The 19,923-nt window shown below is 41.7% G+C and overlaps 2 protein-coding genes across 5 annotated transcripts; one reads left to right on the plus strand and one right to left on the minus strand.

Annotated features, from left to right (window-relative positions):
- Positions 1-903: 903 nt before the first annotated feature.
- On the minus strand, positions 904-12,385 carry traf2b (Tnf receptor-associated factor 2b). 2 transcript variants are annotated; one of them, XM_070988515.1, is made up of 11 exons: positions 12,259-12,385; positions 7,260-7,462; positions 6,259-6,337; positions 5,931-6,029; positions 3,645-3,806; positions 3,471-3,545; positions 3,029-3,103; positions 2,035-2,259; positions 1,637-1,940; positions 1,246-1,394; positions 904-1,150 (listed from the first exon to the last, which is right to left on the minus strand). In XM_070988515.1, exons 2-11 carry the CDS (start codon positions 7,433-7,435, stop codon positions 932-934), a joined length of 1,563 nt encoding a protein of 520 aa, XP_070844616.1. In that variant the 5' UTR covers positions 7,436-7,462; positions 12,259-12,385; the 3' UTR covers positions 904-931. The 2 variants fall into 2 exon arrangements, with proteins under 2 accessions (XP_070844616.1, XP_070844615.1); XM_070988514.1 differs by lacking the exon at positions 12,259-12,385 and adding an exon at positions 11,829-11,853.
- On the plus strand, positions 4,588-18,860 carry coq4 (coenzyme Q4 homolog (S. cerevisiae)). Of its 3 annotated transcripts, none has more exons than XM_070988518.1 (7): positions 4,588-4,670; positions 14,418-14,564; positions 16,355-16,451; positions 16,544-16,646; positions 16,806-16,935; positions 17,322-17,415; positions 18,206-18,860. In XM_070988518.1, the coding sequence occupies exons 3-7, from the start codon at positions 16,357-16,359 to the stop codon at positions 18,387-18,389; spliced, it is 606 nt and encodes a 201-aa protein (XP_070844619.1). In that variant the 5' UTR covers positions 4,588-4,670; positions 14,418-14,564; positions 16,355-16,356; the 3' UTR covers positions 18,390-18,860. The 3 variants fall into 3 exon arrangements, with proteins under 3 accessions (XP_070844619.1, XP_070844617.1, XP_070844618.1); XM_070988516.1 differs by lacking the exon at positions 4,588-4,670 and adding an exon at positions 12,523-12,602 and having other exon boundaries at positions 14,415-14,564; XM_070988517.1 differs by lacking the exon at positions 4,588-4,670 and adding an exon at positions 12,523-12,602.
- Positions 18,861-19,923: the final 1,063 nt, after the last annotated feature.

The raw sequence follows: 19,923 nt of genomic DNA on the forward strand, positions 1-19,923 counted from the left end.
TAGGAAGCCTGTTATACATGTATAATCAAAAAATACACCAAAGTATCATTAGTAAAAAGGAAAGTATTACTATAAATAATATCTAGTGAATTCATATAGAGATATGGATATAACGTGATCAGTGACTGAGCTTTCGAGTTAGTACTATGACTGACTTAAGCAGGACGTGTGAGGGTCCGTGTTTTTCTGCTTTAGTAACTAACTATAAACTAAACTCCAGTCTTGTAATGGCAGTCTGTCTGAAGCGTTCTCACTCTTTGACTTAGTTTTGGGCCGACAGGGTTATAGCTGCTTATGTTAATATTAGTTCGCTGCTCTGCTATGTGTCACGCTACATGACTGGACTGGAGTGTTAGAATTATTATATTATGTATATACTATATATATAAAGAAGGTATTTGATACAAATAGTTGTAATATTTAAGTTAGAACATTTCATCTGAATGCCAAGAGGGTCACATTAGGATGACGGGAGATCTTGAACTCGGCAGCTCTTAATGTTACTAAAACTCAGAGCTTTTACTGCGCAAACAGCAGCTGACGGCTTTATATTTCTGTGTATGTGAGCCTGGCGCTGCCTGAAGTCTTGAATATAAAAGGCATGAGCGAAGTAACAGAAACAGCTAAGCTTATATAAAGCGTGGGTGTGACATGGCAGTGGCTCCATCCACTGGCTCTTATAAGTCAGGTTCATTTATTCACTAAATATGGATTTCTATAATCATTCCAGAGCCACCACCATGATGGTTACTGTAAACACCCGTGTGTATCAGCCATAATGCGACACTCTCAACACATCTGGATGACTTTCTCATAGGATAGATATGATATAATCATATGTATTAATATAGATTTATATATATTATATATAATTATTGTTGGCTTTTCTTTAGATAATTGATGCTTTGGTGTAACTTCCACAGTCCACACCCTATAAGCCTGTAAGGTCGACAATGGCTTTGATGAATATTGTATCATCTCTCAGATACGGGCTCTTGCCGGCCAGTTTAGCCAGTGGACAGAAGAGCGGGCAGCCACTGGCGATGTTCATCTCGCTGATGGGCTGCTGAAAGGAGGTGGAGGTGACATCAGGGCGGAAAGCATCAATAATGTGCTCCCTGTTGTTCTGATCCAAGAGCATCAGAGTCACCTGGGGGAAGAGGAGGAGAGGGGGACACCGGTTTGTTTTGTGCTGTTCGCTGAGGGCTGAAATGGGAGGAGAGGATCCTTCACAAGTCTTCCTACCTTCTGGCTGAACGGCCACTTGAGCAGCGCGTCGCACTTGCCCCTCATGACGACGAAGAACAGCGAAAGGTGCGTTCCTCGCCCCGTCCCATCGCCGTTCAAATACAGCCTCAGACACATTTTGTATCCGTATTTGCTGGAGTAAAACGCTGCGAGCAAGAGAAAGAGGAGCCCGGGGTGTAAACAGAGCCTAAAAACTGTCATGTGAGAGCAGGAGCTACGTGCTCTCCCTGAAGGACAGGTGGAATTTCCCTCTGCCACATGCCAAGAAGGAAGATCATATAAACCACATGATCTCAGCTTGCTCCGATTCAAAAATAACCTTTCATCACATAAGAAAGAGAGGAGCTTTGAAATGCATGATGGGTGGTGATTGTGTCTTTCATCTCACCTGGAGAGAACATTGCAGGTGTTCGACCGGCCACAGCATCCTGTCTGCGGCGTGAGAATTCTGAGATTTTCCACACGAATATCCCATCGTAGGTGCAGAACTGGAGCTCTCGCACCATCTGTTCAGTTTCAGAAAGCTGCAAGTCTCTCATTGTGACCGTCCGCTCTAGCTGTCGCACTTTATTGGAGAGGTTTTCGATTTTTTCCTGGTCTAAACGATGCTGATGTGAGAAGGCCTCCAACGTAACTGAACTGCGTTCCACCTCTCGGTTCAGGACGCACACGATGTTTTCTAAAGCAATTACCTGTCCAGAAAACAGCGACAAATGCATTTAGATCCTTGTTCCAAACCTTTTAACATGAGTGGTGAAGAACGCATTCAGTCTAATTGAGACTCACCTTTTTTTCCAAGTCCACGGACTGCGCAGAGGCTGCAGCTCCAGCGCCCATATTGACTCCCTCCTCAGGAGCCCTGTACAGGCCAAGACCTGAGTCCTCCTGCCACTCTCCGGACCCAGCAGCGTCAGCACGCGTCCGAGCCATGGACAGCACCATGGGCAGCAGCAGACGCAAGTGCTCCATGGTGCTGCTGTGCTCATGGTCGCTGAGCTTCCCGTTCTCTATCTGGGAAACACAACAGAGCTCATTTAGCCAGAACGGATCAGGGAGAACATCTGACCGGCTGTAATGCTTGGTGGTGTTAGCTTTGAGGGTCGTAAAGCTGTGTCCATCTCTTGCAGCGACAAAAAGCTTTAAAATTGATTTATTGTGAAAGAGCCACAATAATAGAACCAACCAACCAATTGTTGACTTTTTTGAAGAGGATCCCCTGAAAACCTGATTTGAAACCATAACAATTATATCAATATTAACATTTATGACACTAAATATTTAGACAGCAGTTTAACAAACACCCATCTAATCTGCTCCATCAGGACCGTGTGGGTGCCCTGGGAACACGAGCAAACAACCACTGAACCATCATCAAATTTCAAACATTCATAAGATGCTAAACCCTGATTGGTGCACGGAAGCGTGACATAACCTTTCTTGTAACTGAGCCTCGCCCATGTCAAACCAGCAAGACAAGCTCAGACAAAAAAAACAAAAAAAAAAACAGGCCAGTGAGAAATCATGCTAGAGGCCATGTAGCTTAGCTTAGTTTAGCTTAGCATAATGTGGAAACAGCTAGCAGAAGGAAACAGCTAGCCTGGTTCTGTCCAAAAAGTAAAAAATGCTTTTACTGGGGATTTGGGGGAAACACTACTTGTAGTTTCAGAACTGATGGTAAGACTTAGCTTTGCTAGCTACTTGAGCTAGCTGCTCCTCTCTTTATGCTAAATAGAAAGTGATGCAGTGAAAGCAGTATATTTGATTAGATTACCATACATACCACAGATTTACAGCCCACTTCACTGAATGGACAGGCACTCTTTGACTTAGCACAAGACCTGATGTGGTCACTGAACTGAAGACAGAAAGAACAAAAAAACATAAGAGTTAGTGGACCAGCTCCAAAAGATGTCATCAGCCGAAACAGAGAAGTGAAAGTGAAGAGCGTGACACTCAGTCAGAAAGAACCTAAGCGGTCAAAAAGGGAATTCTTAGGCGCCTAAAAGGCAGAAGCCTGTCACTGTTCATCTATTACTGGAACTGATACGCCTAGTTTAACGTTACATTTCTTGGATGTACTTTGCATAATAGTATTGTGTATAGAATTGTGTATTTGGACGCAGAGATGTTGCACCTTTGCTTAGGTTCAGTACATCCTTTGGAGCTCTATTTGAAGACAGTGAAACACCTGCATCGATATTTCTGTGGAAAATTAAAGAGACCTTTTCTCTCAGGATCTTCTTCTTGCCGCAGTCCTTGCATTGTAAGGGAAACTTCAGACAGATCTCATCATGGGCCTAAAACACACCATGAAGGAGTTTGAAAATTTTTTTTTGGCTTCATTAATGCAGACACAGACAGCAGTTGCTTTGTGCTTGACCATCTCTATCTCTCACCTTGATGTCTTTAAAGTTGAAGGTCATTTTGCAGTATTTACAGTTGAGTGTTCTTGCTTCACACTCCCTCTCATTATGTCGGTCCTTCTCCGTTCGAAGGATTAAGGTTTGGCAGGCCTCGCACTGTATCCGCTCGAATTCACAGTGGCCTTCATGCTGAGCCTAACAAGGGAGGACAGATTACTTACTATTATTACTCCATTCATACATTCAAAGCAGGTGTGTCTGGTATTCATTGTGTTTTTTAAGATAACATAAAAGAAAGACAGCTGTGCTTTTCACATCATATTTGTGTGATCACAGTGCCATTCAAACAGATAGCTGATCAAAACAGGTCATACAAACGCTTCTGACCTTTTGGCAGTTTTTATGTAAAGATGACACACCTATTTGTGTGGAAAAGAAATGTTCAAAACAAAAGCCTGTACACACATGTACAGGTAAGCATGTGCGGTACAGGGTGTGCTGACGGTTGAAATGTGGAAACACAAGCTGCTCTATCTGATTATCTGACAAGGTGACAAGAACAGGTGATGGCTCAGTGCACTTATTATGAAAGCAATATTCGATAATCAGGATGATGTGATAAAGTAATTATTGGTGTGATTATGATGTTTTTTTTCCTGCAACCAAATCAGGGAAAAAAGTGAAAACACAAATAATATACTAAATAACAAAGTGAGACAAGAAGGGAGCTTTGAGAGAGAACATCTGACCTTAAAACAAACAAAAAAAGAATCCCGATCAAAGAGGAAGTTAACTGAAGATGAGGAAACAAAAGAGAGAAAAACAGAAGCACAGAAATAAAAAAAAATGGAAGTAAAACTAGACATTACTGGAAAATGTTTCTGATTTAAAGCTGTAATCTTTTAAAAATAAAAAAACAACTAAAATATCTACTTTTTGAAAAATAGCGAGAAACTAAATGGGCGGGGCTCTGCGAGGCGGAGCTTATCGACCTGGAAGTCATTCTTTTCCTCAATGGCTACCACCAGCACGCATGGAGCCACAGAGCAGGAACAACAGGTAGGTTAGCCTGTTTCTCGCTTTGACTGCTCACTTTTCAGACGTTTCACTGACAGGCTTCAGACCGAATGACCAAACTAAATATAAATTATCTTTAACCGCCAAATCCCCGTCCTTACCACGCCACTCTGACACCGTGTTTAGTCGGTTTTTCCAGCTTCGTAAGACCAAGCTTTGGGTGTGTGTGGCTAGCTAACGGCGGCGCGGATATTTCCACAGTGACTAAGAAGGCAGCCCACAACTGTTCACACAAACATGTGGGTGTATCACACAGCAGAATAATCATTCCTTGAACGCTGCAATGAAGCCGTACCACACTTTTATACCAGGGTTGTAGAGAGCAGGCGCACGCTCCCAAAGGGAAGTTTAACCAGCGAGCTAACAAGTCAGAACCCCATTTGCAGAGCATGCAAAACCATTTCCAGAGCCGCCTCATTTAAAAATATTTCCTGCCCTCAAATGACTTCGACATTTCCTGTGTATCTATCTGAGCTTCATGAGGTTACACTTAAGTCAAACCACAAACAGATGAAAAGCATTACAAACATCCTCTGCGAAGAATTTGCGCCAGGAAGTCTCTTTAATAAACAAACTTGCCCCCACACGGGGATATTTACAGCAGAAACAAAACTCAGATGAACTAGTAGACAGATGACACTCATTCAAGCACAAGAACACAAACAGCTTTTATGGTTCTGGCGGGGCTTTTTACGTGATTACACTAACCACAGTCTGTCTGAGGGACACGGTTCATTGTCTAAACCTGCTCCTGTTCTATGTCTAACAGCTGGTCTAAGTTCAGCTGTTCCCTTGTGAACCGCTGAAACCTAGATCTGAAAAAAAAAAAAAAGCTGTTTTCTTATCATGTAATGGTCACCTAACCCTCATCTGAAGTCAAATGGCCTTTTATGTCCTGGTACTTTCCAACTGATTTGCTGTTGTAAGCTGAGTGGGTAGTGGAGGGACTTTCCAGGCTGGATGTTAAGTTTCACTTCCTGTTTCTGTGCTGCTGCTGCCGCTGCTACTTTAGGCGGGTACATATCATACAACAACATTGTTCCGCTGTAATTTGAGCTGAAGGCTCAACATGTGAACCAGAGTATAGGGTTGGTATACTCCGTGTGGGTGCTTGGGTTTAGAAAGATTAAAAACATAATGACAGTACTGGTTTGGGTGTGGTAAACTGCTACTTGGGTTAACAAGAGACAGGCAGTGACAAACACTCATGTACAAAGCCATCAGTTAAATTTAATACTTCACCTCATACTCCTTTATCGAGCCTGTCCAATTACAGCCCTGGTTCAAACACCTGGCAGGCAGACTTGCTATTTCTCGACCTGCAGCATTGTCTGGAAATGCCTGGTAGGGGGGGAAAGAGCACAGCTCAATGAACTCATCAAGCCACTAATTATAATAGCAACGAGACATAAAAGGTCGCATTGTGTGAGTCGGCTGTGAAGGAAACTCCCGTCAGACTGTAGTCATACATTTTCCTTTGCATGGTGGGAGTCAGGAATGGTGTAGATTACAAGGGATATGTCTCATGAAGTAACAATGTTGGCTGAAAGCTACATACTTTAAAACTTACCTCATTACTATTTAGAATGGAAATAGGTTCCTCATATATCTCCTCTTGGCGACACGCTTCACATGGCTTTGGCCCAGAACTGCCAAACAAAACAGGTTTTTACTTCATTGTAAAAACAAAAAAAATGCTGGTTGGTGCTAACAGTCAGCAACAATTTCCTGCTGACCTGTGTGGACGCACAGCTCAAGGAGCTGAATCATTAATCAATACGGCAGAAGTGAAAGAAGCTTGTAGTGCTGTACAAATGCTGCAGTTTGCAACCTTGTTAAGGTGTAGGAAAACCGTGATAGAGATGAATCTCTCTCTCACTCTCTCACTCACACACACACACACACACACACATACATGATGAAGTTATCAGTGGAGCACAATGAATTCTCATATACAGGCAGTAGTGGTTTTCAAACAGGTCACGTGACGTGACCTTTCAAAACATCAATTTCATGTGGTTTTGTATAAAGGTCAACTACATGTGAAAAAGCGTGCAATGAGATTCACATGACACACATACATGTGGCTTTCAGACCACACACGTCCCATGTGAAAGCACAAACTTCACAACTGCTTCTTGCTGTTGTGTGAATGGTGGAAGATCAAGTTGTATAGTTGTTAAAGTGATTGCATTTCCTGTATTGTTACCTTATGTTTAATGATACTGTCACAGTATCACTGTACATAAGGTGATGCATCAATGTATTTGTAATGCATTCATGAACCACCAGTGAGTCAGCGAAAAAGAAGTGGGAAAGAACAATGGACACCTTTGGAATGAGTCAGCACGGTCAGATCCTTGTGATTCACTGACTTCAGTATTTGAGTCCAGTCATGTGAGGGATGAGTCTGCATAACATAACCGATCTTGGGTGCAAAAAAATCGCCAGAGGCAAGCAGAGATAAGAACACAGGATGTGCTGAAGCATGTCCGATATGTGGATAAGCGTTAGGGAGGAAGGGATTTGCGTTTCACTGGGTTGTGGGTGGTCTTAGGGCCTTCAGTCTACCTGGTGAGCTGCTTGAAGCAGTGTACACAGAAGCGGTGGCCGCACTGAGCCTGGACAGGCTTCCTCAGGACCTGGAGACACTGCTGACATTTGTATTTATTCTCCATGGGCACTGACAGCACACTGAGGGGGATCCCTGGTAAAGAGTTGGAACAGTCCAACGAAATGCGAGCCATTCTTCTCCATCAACCTGTTGCAATAGCCTGTGAATGAATGCCACACATAACAGCAGTTAACAACCAAACAAGACATGTGCAAGTACAAAAAAGCAGCACATCAATCACGTTGTTTTGCATCTTCCCTGACATTACTTGTGATACTTAAAGAGCACTTCCAGTGGGTACAAGTCCAACATCCAGCATGTCAGTTACACGTATTGGAGGTGTTTTCATACCACTTGAAATGCAGTAGCTGTACTGAAAGTGCAATTAAAAGCAGCGTCCAAGCCCTTAGGCAAATACTTCTGCAATGACAGTGTAAAGTTGAAACATCATTGTGAAACTTTGGACATCTGCCATCTTAAGCTTACTAGGTTTGGTTGCTGCAGCATAAAACATGTTTTATGTGTCACAGGGCGTAGAAATGTTGAAACAAACTGCAATGGTGGTGATGCTATATATGCAAACACCAAATGGTTTTGCATAGTATTCAAAAAGATGTAAAACCTTCGAGTCTGCAATGGTACATGGCCAAATGGTGCGCCTTTCCAAAACGCTCACCTTATCTACAAAGCCAGTACGAGCTACACGCAAATTCCTTTCAGCTGTCTTGTACCAACGAAAGAGAATGCTGATCGATCACAAAACAGATATACTGGTGAGAGATTTGTCTGATTAGTCGCTCTAGGATGCAAACATGGCACGTACAGCAGAAGTATACTGATGGAAAGAGAGCTTTCCCAATGTCTGTGTCACTTCAGAGGGAATGGAAGACGTTTTCACCAATCCAAAATTTTTTACTAAAAACTAATGAACACTCCCAAAATCCACGCATCCAGAAAAGAGTTCATTAATTGTTTAACTTTGAGTCTATCAAAAAGAACTGAGATCTGACGGAGCTAAAAGAAACGCAACAGATCAGCATGGCCACCACTTGTTACTGTTCAGGAGATGCTGGCCAAAACATGACGCTGATGGTACCAGCAACACCACGTGTCCAATCTCTGAGGTTTACTCTTGCCCAACGATGGAGCTTTTTAAAACACCCTCTAATCTTCCAAAGGTTGTTGCTCAAGGAATTTGGTATACAGCTATGGCACAAAAGGCCAATGGTCTCAAACGACGTACTACATTTGCACTCATGTAGGTTTGAAATATGTGTTCCATTTACTACTCAAAAGATGGCCTTTATTAAAGAGCAGCTGCATACGGCTAATAATCGTCCTCGTGCTGCCATCTAGTGGTTGCTGCATGCTCTACCCACAACGTATAGACATTATGACACATGATGCACAACAGGTAAAAGTTGGGTGTGGTCACAGTGTTTTTCAATAAATTTTATTTGTGTGGTATCTGTGCTCTACATGAAGCAAAAGTTAAGATGCAACAAGCTGAAGCTCCAACATTTATGATTTGAATATTCTTTCCTTCTGTGCCATCTGTTGGAAGAATCAAGAAGATCCCAGGAGTCTACAGGCTCATCCATTCCAATCAAACAATACACTGCCTCAATGACGCAAAGTGCCAGGAGGACCTCTTGCACCTTTTAGGGTAGAAAAGCATTGCTACACTGACCTCTACGGGTAGAAAGTGACTGAAAGTTCCACACATGGTGTAAAAGGCTACTTTGTTGTTTGTTGCTTTGTCGACCGCGCCAAGGAGTATGGCATTCAACAAGGTCAAAAGCGGCAGGAACAGCAGGACTTTCCGCCTCCATATCAAACTTATTTCCATATCAGCAACAACAAAAAACAATGACTGGGGGGAGGCAAGATATGCGCCATCTGCCTCCTACTCGTAAACAATGCCAGTAGTGTTCATCAGGTTAAGCTGGAGGTATCATATTGTCGAACTGAAAAGCCTGTCGTGGCCACAATGTCACCCCCACAGTCTGCTGCATTGAGCGCAGTACCAACGTTATGTTTGACATGCATTTGTTTCTTTGACGCCTTTGGAAAAAATCCTTCTTTTCGAAATGGCTGTTCTATGAATGATTAATCTGTAAATAGCGCATGATTTATTGTTGAAAAATCCCTGATGATATTGTTTTTCCAATATGAGATGTCCTCAAATACTGACATGACACACCCACAGCAAGTACTCCTTCAGTAAATATGCACACAGCTGTTTGTTGCATGACTCTGTGCCTAAATGGGTTTGGTTTTACACACAGCTGCAGAAAATGGCATGCTATGCTTGTTCAAGCAAGTGTAGCACATCAACATATACTGCATAGTTAACGTAAAGTGTCTCGGAACTCTGCGTTAAGAATATGAACACTGCAGCTTTGCTTGTCATGTAGGTATGATCTTTGACATCTGTCTGCAGTTGGCTTAAGGTTTATCAGAGGTAGTTTATCTGGTTTGAACTGTCTACAGTCCAAAAGGTACATGGCTTTGAGCAGGGTTGTCTCCACCTAGTAATTTGCTTGAGTCAAAGCATGTCTGAGAACAGCTCAGCTACACCCATAAATTAAAATGCACTTTGCAGCTTTCAAGCAGTTCAAGCTCTTTCAAGGTACCTAAACCAAAAGTTTCAAGACTCTCAAAGCCTTGATCAGGACACCTTAACTGTTACTAGCAATGCAATTGTGAAAAATGATGTTTATGGGAATCCTTTACACCCACAGCAGTCAACGTATATTGTGGTTACAAAACACCCATCCTGCACAGGCTGACTGGGAGAGTGCATTGAAATTGAAATCAACTTCTGCTGATTGTGTGAGCTAAGTGGATTTTTTTGTTGACGTGGCTTAATTTGAGACACATCTCAGACTCTGGGTAGGGAAGTGAAATTAAAGTGGCCTGCTGAATTGAAACTTAAAAAAAAAAACAAAAAAACAATATACTAGTAAACTCAGTGGTCACTCTGTCCCCCAAATTCGTTTCAGTAACCTGTATGAAACTGAAATCTATAAAACACAAGCACCTTTAAATATCATTTTCATAGTGATATTCACAGAATGAGTTATGATGAAAACCTCATGATCAGAAGACCAATAGCTGGAGCTTCTCCTGCTCATCATGAGACTTAAATTGTCATAAGTGAACACATGACATTCACACTCCCTGGTATCTTTTCTAGTTCATTCAACAAGCATTTAGAGCAGTTGTGTCCAGATAAGGCTATCAGCTGAATTTCAACTTTTAACATGACATTACAAACATTTTAGCTGTATTTGAAACCTAATATTATGGCAAACTTTTAACTATTACTTACATTTTGTTCACCGTTACAACAAGACTAAATAATGGTGATGCATCATTTTTGCACCAGTTTGTCAAAATTTCACATTTTAAATTAACAGGTTTCCAAATCTTGAACTTCAGTGCCATCAATTTTGGTTATCCTAAAGTGAATGTTCTTGAATAATGATAAGTAATCATTCAAGTTCCACCCAAGATTATTATCATATCAACCTCAGGCAGAACACGGTTGAAGGTGGTTTCATATTTCATTTCTTAGAAAAACCCAATGCTGCTTATCATGTCATCAACCATCACCGTAATTTCCTGCTGTAATTCGCAGAAAGTCTATTTGACACATCAGAACAGTCACTTTTGCTCTTACGAAACACGCAGTTGTAGATCTACTCTGTTGTTTCACAATCACTTCAAACGGTTCATTTGATCGTTTCAACTGTCCTGGTTGGGACATAAAGGATATGACTTCCTAAGTCACAAAACACTGCATGAGACAAAAACATCCTTCCTATGAACAATGAGGCAAGACCTAATAAACACAAGGATACACACAAACTGGTGTTTACTGTATGTATCCATGGGAACCATGAGAGCGTGGCAATTACAAAATCCAGTGAAAGCAATCATTAAGTCAGGCAGTGTCAAGTCACAAAGCATATGCTGGCTGTCTGTGAGACACCACACACAGACCTGACTCTTTGTACTGAAAATGGGAGAAAAGAGAAGTCAAATAAAAGCAGACACTGAGCACAAACTTTGAGGACTGAGCTGTGATGAAAAAAGTATAAAGACACACACACACACACACACACACACACACACACACAAAAAAAAACAACCCTTGGATTTTGGACTGTATCCACACAATCATCTGGACTGACTGGATACAGTTGTGGAAAGTTTACAACCACGTCTGTGACAGAAACACACCACCAATAGCTGCACTCTCAATCCAAACAAAGTCCTGAAAAATAAAGTACAAGCAAACTATCCCTTCAGTCTCCATAGCTACTACTTGTTTTGTCTCAAACTGTCCCTGGTTGCTTTAGAAAGCTAGCAGCTATTTGAAGTCAGGACAAGGACGCTCTGCTCTGCTCCCTGAATGCTCGCCTCCATCCCACCGCCATGTTCTCGGGCAGTAACTCTCTTTCCAGACTCTGAAGCCCCCTGCTACAATCTACTGAGTGCCAGGCAAACTCTTTACTCACCGAACTTGCAAAAGTCCCAGTTCAAGATATACTCGCAAACCAAACCTACCTAGTATTTCATAGTAATGCTACGTTACACGCCCTCGAACACGTCAGCAGTCAATATAAATGGAAGAGCCTCATGGGAGCTGACTTCTTCACTGAGTCAACGGCTTACACATGATCTCGTGCTTAGTTACGATCTACCTTTACGCCAACGCGTAACTTATGCGTTTTTACTTTTTTTTGTCATTTGTGTCATCGGCTAACACAACTAATGGTGTCGCCACTTTACTTCTTGTTAGCTACACAACTTTAGGCAGCTAGTTAAATCCCATATTAGGCAGTGTTTGACAGACCTATTACTCTGACTTTAGCGAGTTCATTATTCAGTTAGCTAAGTGCTAAGCTAACAATTTGGCAAGCAGAAACACCAGCTCAGCCAACTAACCTTGGCGTCCTGGTCTTGCCACTACCGACAGCCAGAAAACGAAACTGTTTGTCCGGTAACGCCTGAGAAGGGCAGCTCAACCTTTAGCTGTGTTTACAATTTCGTTGCTACATGCCCTTCATTTTTAAAACAAGGCATCTGGCGAGTACGGAGTCACAATGTCATTCTCCGCAGTGCGTTTAGTTGTACTGACCAACCCCGCCCCTCCATCAGGGATGCCTCGGAGTTTAAAACTAGTGATAGGGTACGCAACTACGCATGCGCACTAACGTCAGCAATGTGGCTGCACTCGAGTAGATCTCTCCACCGGCTGAACCAGCAACGGTGCGTTTTGACCTCGAAAGGTAATTTACGTGCTTAAAAACGTGTGTTCTGCGCTATTTGAAAAAGCTATAAGCTACCACTACTACTTTTTTAAAAAATAAAAATATATCCGGCTAGATGTAAGTTATTGTTGTTAATGTTGAAATTAAACAATGTCGAAGACTAGCTCCCAGAATAACTTAGCAGATGATAGCACAGAGTAACGTTACACTGACCTGCACCTCAGCTATCGTATGTTGCTAAGGCTAGCTTAGTGAGCTAAAATTAGATAAATGTCAGTAATGTCGTTGTAGCTTATATCAGTAATAAGCCACATAGAGACTAATAATGATGAGCTTTTAAATGTCTTGTAGGCATAAAGTATACAGGTTGTACCAATAAGCATTTTACCTTAGTATTAAAGAAAATGAAGTCAGTCACATGTATGTACATCTGTTGTACATGTATGAGTGAATTATTAGGTGTGTTCTGAGACAGCAGCTGCAGGGACCTGGTTTTCTCCTGACAGCTGAGACAATCATGGCATCAGAAAGCGATTACAGCTTAGTGGGCTTGATTTAAATCCAGAATCTACCTGTCCTGTAGTCTCCTCTGCATTACCTCAATGCTCCATGCTCTGCCGATATAACAGTATCCCATTCAGACCACCTGGGAATCTGGTCTCTGGATGAGACAAACCCCTCTTCACATTTCTCAGTTTGTGCATTCTCGATTCCTTTTTTCGGCTCCTCTCAAATCAAATCCCAAGGTGCAAGCGGAGGTGGCAAGGATGAGTTGAGGAGAAAGGAGTGGAGGCGAAGTGAGGCATCCTTGCTTTGGAGCCATCATTTTAAAGCAACACCAGTTACATATGAGGTGTGGCACAGCTGCTGCATCATCATCATCATCATTATAACCCACTGCTGTATTTCATGATCTCTGTCAGATGGACATAACAGTGTTCATGACAACTTACTGTATATATTTACCTTTATTCAATTTTTTATTCGCCTTTTTATTCAATTCACAATGTGGCATACACCAAGTGTGGTACACACATATTATTGTGTGAAGCACTGACAATGTTTGCATGAAAAGTAATGTACAAGTAAAGAGTGACTCTCCCCTTTATCAGGAACTTAACCTAAAACTGATCTCAGATGTTCCCTGCAGCTCTTATTGCAGCTGTCGTCACTGGTCTGTACTTCTGCAGACAAATGAATGGACAGCTGACCTCAATATAACAACATGAAACACAGCAATTTAGTGCTGAATGCAAGAGAATGGCCTTGTTGATATAATAATTTTGCTTTAGCAGTTGAATTGAGTGAAGCCTACATTGAGTGATAAAAACATGAGTAATTTCAAGGTGAAATGTCATTAAGGAATGCGGTGTAGGAGTACGGTGTCGGGCCAGAAAGTGAAGGAAGGGGAAGGGAGGGAAACATCCTTTTGGAGGAAGACAAAAACATAGCAAAAAGGCCTGTAAATGAGGCGAATGCAGAGGAGACACGACACCGCAGGCCCAACACAAGTTGTTTTTAGAAGTCAAAGTAAATGGAGGTGACAGGAGCCTATGGACTGTCAGGAAATGCTAAAACATGCACATGTAATTAACTGAATCAGCCCCTAAGCATAACATATGACTCAAAGCAACCTCTCCTGTTATGACTTTTTACTTTATAAGAGTGGTCCTAATACTATGTCGCAGTATACTATATACATATATATAGTATCATATATACATCAGTCTCAATATGCTGTTGAATTGATATGGTTATATGAATGCAATAAAACACGTATTAACTGCAGTTTGTGTAAAAGTTTCTAATGTTGCTCCACCTTTGGATCAGCAGTGTGTGTCCACCAGCTGCACAGCAGAGGGTTTGCAGACAGCTGCTATGATGGCTTGTATCCTGGACACATTCAGACCACTCCTATCCAGAAATCCCTGTTGGCCATTGGGTCAGGTGTGGCTGCATTATGGGATCCCTACAGATATGGTGAGACTCACACACATCAGTATGGAGCTCAGGCTGCATTCACTGTTACTGTTTCTGCTGGTCTTTCCTTTTACCGTTCCCTTTCTGAAATCTTTCACACATAGCACAGGCTATATAAGGCTAAGAAAGAGGAGAGGAATGTTTTTGGCATGTTGTTGCTTAATCATTTGACAAGTATGTTCTGTATGTTGATTATACCGCAGTCAGACAGCCATTCTGTATCCTCGGCATGCCTCCAACATTTGCAGGAACTTGAAAGAATGCGTCGTCCTGTTTATTGTTTTTCAGCACAATGATACCAACTGTACCAACGTCAGACTGTGTCTGATGTTCTTTTCTCACGTACTGTTCAAGTATTCATTCTGAGGCTTTTACTCTCTAGAGACCTCTGTTGCTATATAGGTTTTAAAAAGGTATTGGAAACAGATGCGAACAAATACCCTGAAACTTTCATGGAGGAAGAGAGCACTAACACCTGTCGCGTGACATCTAGTTTGGAGACCACAGGTGCGGCTCCTGGCTTGTGGCCCTAAGCATTGGTAGATGCTTTATAAAAACAATACAACACACTGATGTAATTTGATAACATTTGACTGTTCTGCCCAGCTCATTTAAACTCCACACCCATACCCTTGTAATGCAGAGTTTCTGGTAAACATTTCTAGTCTCCAAGCTCAAACCGAGATAACTCAGATTACATCACCAGACTTGACATTTTCAGACGTTTTCTCAGACTTGAAAAATCTCCTTCTGAGCCACAGAAGACACTGAGCAGCTGTTTTCACAGGCCGAGTAATACTCCTTATGATGACTTAACTTGTGTGAAATGCGTCAAGTGCTCCTTAAAATCAAGTATCTGTACATTTAAGCGGTATTGCATGCACCGTTTCAGGACAAACTGCACAAATCTGACAAGCCACGAAATGAACATTATCAGTGTAAAAATCATTCTATTGAACATTTTTTTTGTTTAATATTTTTATTAAGAAAAATGGCACATGAGAAAAAGCAGTATCACATAAACATTGAGAACCATAGTTACACAAGAAGCAACAGTAATATTATCAATAATTTGTGCTTCTCAATAAAGTAAATGAGAAACAAGCCACGTTTTCCATATTATTTGAGGGTCAAACACACAAGAACAGAGTAAACAAACAAACAAACAAAAAATAATAATAGTAATAATAATAATAAGTAAAAAAAAAAAAAAGAGTAGAAAAGAAAAAAGGGAGAAAGAGAGAAGGGGAGGCATCAGTCAATTAGGAGACAGAGATTGGAGAGAGTTGATGAATGTTAAAAAGGATTGCCACTTAGTGTAAAACTTTTCAGAATTACCCCTCACTGAATATTTAATCTTTTCTAGCTTTAGAAAGGACATAACATCCCTGAGCCACTGAGCACTTGAAGGAGCTTTAGTAGACTTCCAATGGAGAAGAAGTTGGCGTCTTGCTAGTAAGGAAGTAAAAGCTAGAACATCTGATTGCTTGGAGGTGTATCGATTGTAATCTTTTGGATACCCAAATATGGCAATATAGGGAGAGACATGAATAGACATTGAAAGTATTTTTGACATAGTATCAAAGTAGCTCTGCCAAAAGCTAGGTAATACTGGACAGCAATAGAACATATGAGTTAGATTACAGGATGAAGCATGACATTTGTCACAACTGTCAGTGAAACTGGGATAAATTTGCGACAAATGGGCCTTGGAAAAATGAACCCTAAAAAGTACCTTAAATGTTCTATTGTACATTTAATACCATTTAATTGCATGAAACTCCCTGCAGACATGGTCGCGGTGCTCGGGGAGACGACAGGACACCTAGCGTTGATAAATCTGAGGAACAGGATGAGAAACGACCCTGAAGGCCTCACTATCCTAACGTGAGTCCCTGTAACCCTCTGCAATAACTTCTATTCAGATTTAGTTCTTGAAATTTGATTTTGTCTCACTCGTTACTGACCCATTATTGCAGAGAAAGGCCCAGGATCCGTCTGTCTACGCTTGATCTGGACAAGATGGCGTCTCTGCCCGATGGGTCTTTTGGGAAAGAATACCTCCGATTTCTGGAGGACAACGTGAGTGCTCGCTAATGTTTGGTAAAAATCCTTACAGCGAAAGTTTTGTACTTGTATTACATTTCTCAACCCTGATTTGTGAACTCATTGCCCCAGAACTCCCTCCTTTTAAGTTTCTCTTTCATCCTCACTCATGTGTTCACTTTCCTTATGCGTCAGGACGTGACCCCCGACTCGAGGACAGACGTGAAGTTTGTGGACAGCGAGGAGCTAGCTTACGTCATGCAGCGGTACCGGGAGGTCCACGATTTGATGCACACCTTGCTGGGGATGCCCACCAACATGCTGGGTGAGTCGAAATCAGTCATTACATTTCAGACCATTACACCACACATCTGGCTCCAAAATCAAATGGGACTGTTAGATTATTAGGAGCTTCATAGCCAAACAGTGTTTCATAGCACAAAGAATTATTGTGTCCGTGGCAGCGAAGTCATCTCAAGGGATCACCTGGGCCAGAGATGTTTGACTTTTCCCCTCCAAAGCTGTTTTATGCTGATAACATTCCAGTGGATGGACTCTGTCTCTCCATCAACTGACAAGTTTTGCAATAGGGGACGTCGGTGTTGACACACTAGAACTTTGACCCACTTCTGATTTTCTCTTCTACTTTCATCTTGAATAATCTGGATTTTTCCGTCTTTCTCTCTCTCTGGCGCCTCCTGCTGCTTTCAGGTGAGGTGGCGGTAAAATGTTTCGAAGCCGCTCAGACTGGGCTGCCCATGTGTGCTCTCGGAGGCGTGTTGGGGCCACTTCGGCTGAATTCACGGTACAGCACCAGTGCTTTTTTTTTTTTTACCAGGGTTTACAACACATTACTGGACCACCAAGACACTGAAGCCATGTTTCCACCAAACACTAACCTAAACCTAGATCTGACACACTGGACTGAACCAGACTGCTTGGTGGAGGCGTGGCTTGAGCAATACCTGTAGCATATCGTAATGAGTGACTCATTAAAATCTAATGCACTTGCATCACTTTCACTCCCCTCTGTTCACGCCAAAGTCAACGAACAGAACTGAGCGCTTGTTCTTAGAAAAATGTCAGAAACTTATAAAGAATGACCATCTCAATTTCCCAAAGCCCATCCTGACTGATCCAGATGTCTTGTTTTGTCAGAATCACCAAATATTCGGTTTAAATACCATAGACGACTAAGAAAACCAGCTTGATTAATCAGCTGATCAGTTCAGCTCTGCATTGCATGGGCCTAAAGTTTCCACCTTTAATCTGTACATGATAGATGAACACTATGACAGCAACGTGGTCTGCCAAATGATGTATAAGACAGCAATTCTTAACATGTCGTCATCATTCACTGGGATTTGTCTGCCCCTGTTGTGTGGTACCACAAAGGGATAAGAGGAAACACCCTGATGACTGTATATCATTGAAGGAACAGATGGCTGTAAAAAATGAATCCTTCCTCATTCAGTAACTGACATTCCCTGTGTCGGTTGGGGAACTGGGCTGCGGCCTGTTTAATAGATATCTAAATGATCTTTTTATTGTTGGATCGCGCTGACACGTTTCCTCCTTCTGTCACCTTCTCCCAGCCGTTTACAGTCACTGTTAACTTCGCTGGGTCCCTGGGCGCTGAAGAACGGGTGGCGTTCCCGCTGTATGCTCAGCATCTTCTACGAGAGACGATGGGAGCAGAGCATCGAAGACCTCCGGCGAGAGCTTAACATAGAACCGCCTCCTGTCATACTGAGTGCCCCCCACAAGAAGAGTGCCTGAGGAAGACGGAAAGAGAAAAAGATCTGATGTCATGGGACAGTAGATTTTTTTAATAGCGGAAAAAAACAGAAATATTTTAAGTGTTACATTGTGGAGTTTTTCTAAGAGAAGGATGTTATTGCTTACTAAGGAAATGGGAAAGTCAGACTTGGCAAACTTTGGCTTGTCCCTCCGTACATCCTGTGCGTGTCTTTCTCAAATGTGAATCATTGAGTGAAGTAATTTCAGCAGACAAAATGTTCAAGTCTTAACGCGTCTGTGATGCGGCAGGTCTGCTCCTGCGGGTCACGCTCGGTGGCCATCTGCTGTTGTGAATGTGATAGTAAGTGTGTATTTGTATCACAGACAAAACTGCATTTAAAATTAAGTCTATTATTAAATGCACACCTGTAGACCGGCGTGGTATTTTGTCATTTGTTAAATGGGTATTTTTGCGACCAGTTTTCTAATTTAATACAGCTGTTAAATTACTGAGAAGTGCCACAACAGCAGATGCTCGATACTAACACTTGTGGGTGGGAAAAGAGCAGAAGTTTAAAAAAAACACGAGTGCAGCTGCTTCTGTTATCTTTTGACTGAAAGTTATCACTGATTATATTCAGAATGAAAATATGGCTCTCTTTTTCCTGTGATAATGACATCAACAGGAAGTCAAACTGAACTTTTAGACCATGCGAGATAAAAACAACCTTTAGTTTTTCTAGCTAAAAGCGTTTTCCTGGAGTAACTTGCAGGCCTACAGTTATTGTCTTTATTGTTGGATGCACCACATCAATTCCTTTTTTTTGGCCAAAACTCAAGAATTCATTGACTAATTATGACAAAATTTCACACAAAAGTCCCATCGGGTAAAATTATTTTATATCCCAAAGGTCATCTTCATTGTGACATCATGATGTTCAGCAAAAACACTTTTCTGTCCATTATTCAACAGCATAACTCAGGAACAGAGAGATTGTGACCATATTTCACATTTGGTCAGACACTGAACTGTAGTCTTGGGTGTCCACCTTGAAACTGTGGCGTTTGTATAGATCCTCTGTGTTGACAGGACAAGCATCAGTGTTTTACAATGTGTAGCTTCTTTGCAGCAGCATCCATATTTGAAGCACTGTAGTCACCATAAGCTCATTGGTTTAGCTGATATTGAGCTTCAGGTCATTCTTGTTGCACCATGTGATGAAGCTCTCTATCAGCCCTCTGTACTCCTCTGTAAAAATAGTCTCTAAGTGAAGACAGCATGTTTCTCCCTGGAAATGATTCACTGGAACCATACATGTCAATATAGTGAAAATGTATAGTTTGCTATAAAAAATCCATTTCCTTTTCTTCACTGCTCATACAATATTTTACAATTCTGAACAGACATGGATGTAAATACAACTTGACTGTTTGGCAGATGTATGCAGCGTTGAGGAAGTATAGTTAAACCTCAATTATTTATTTATTTCTTGTCCTTTTTGCTCTTCCATTTGTATAACACCGACATCCTTTTTGCACTGAACATATCTGTAAAACTGAAAGCCAGTGAACA

The sequence above is a fragment of the Chaetodon trifascialis genome, chromosome 20 (assembly GCF_039877785.1).
Source record: "Chaetodon trifascialis isolate fChaTrf1 chromosome 20, fChaTrf1.hap1, whole genome shotgun sequence".
In the NCBI taxonomy this organism is placed as follows: Eukaryota; Metazoa; Chordata; class Actinopteri; order Chaetodontiformes; family Chaetodontidae; genus Chaetodon; species Chaetodon trifascialis.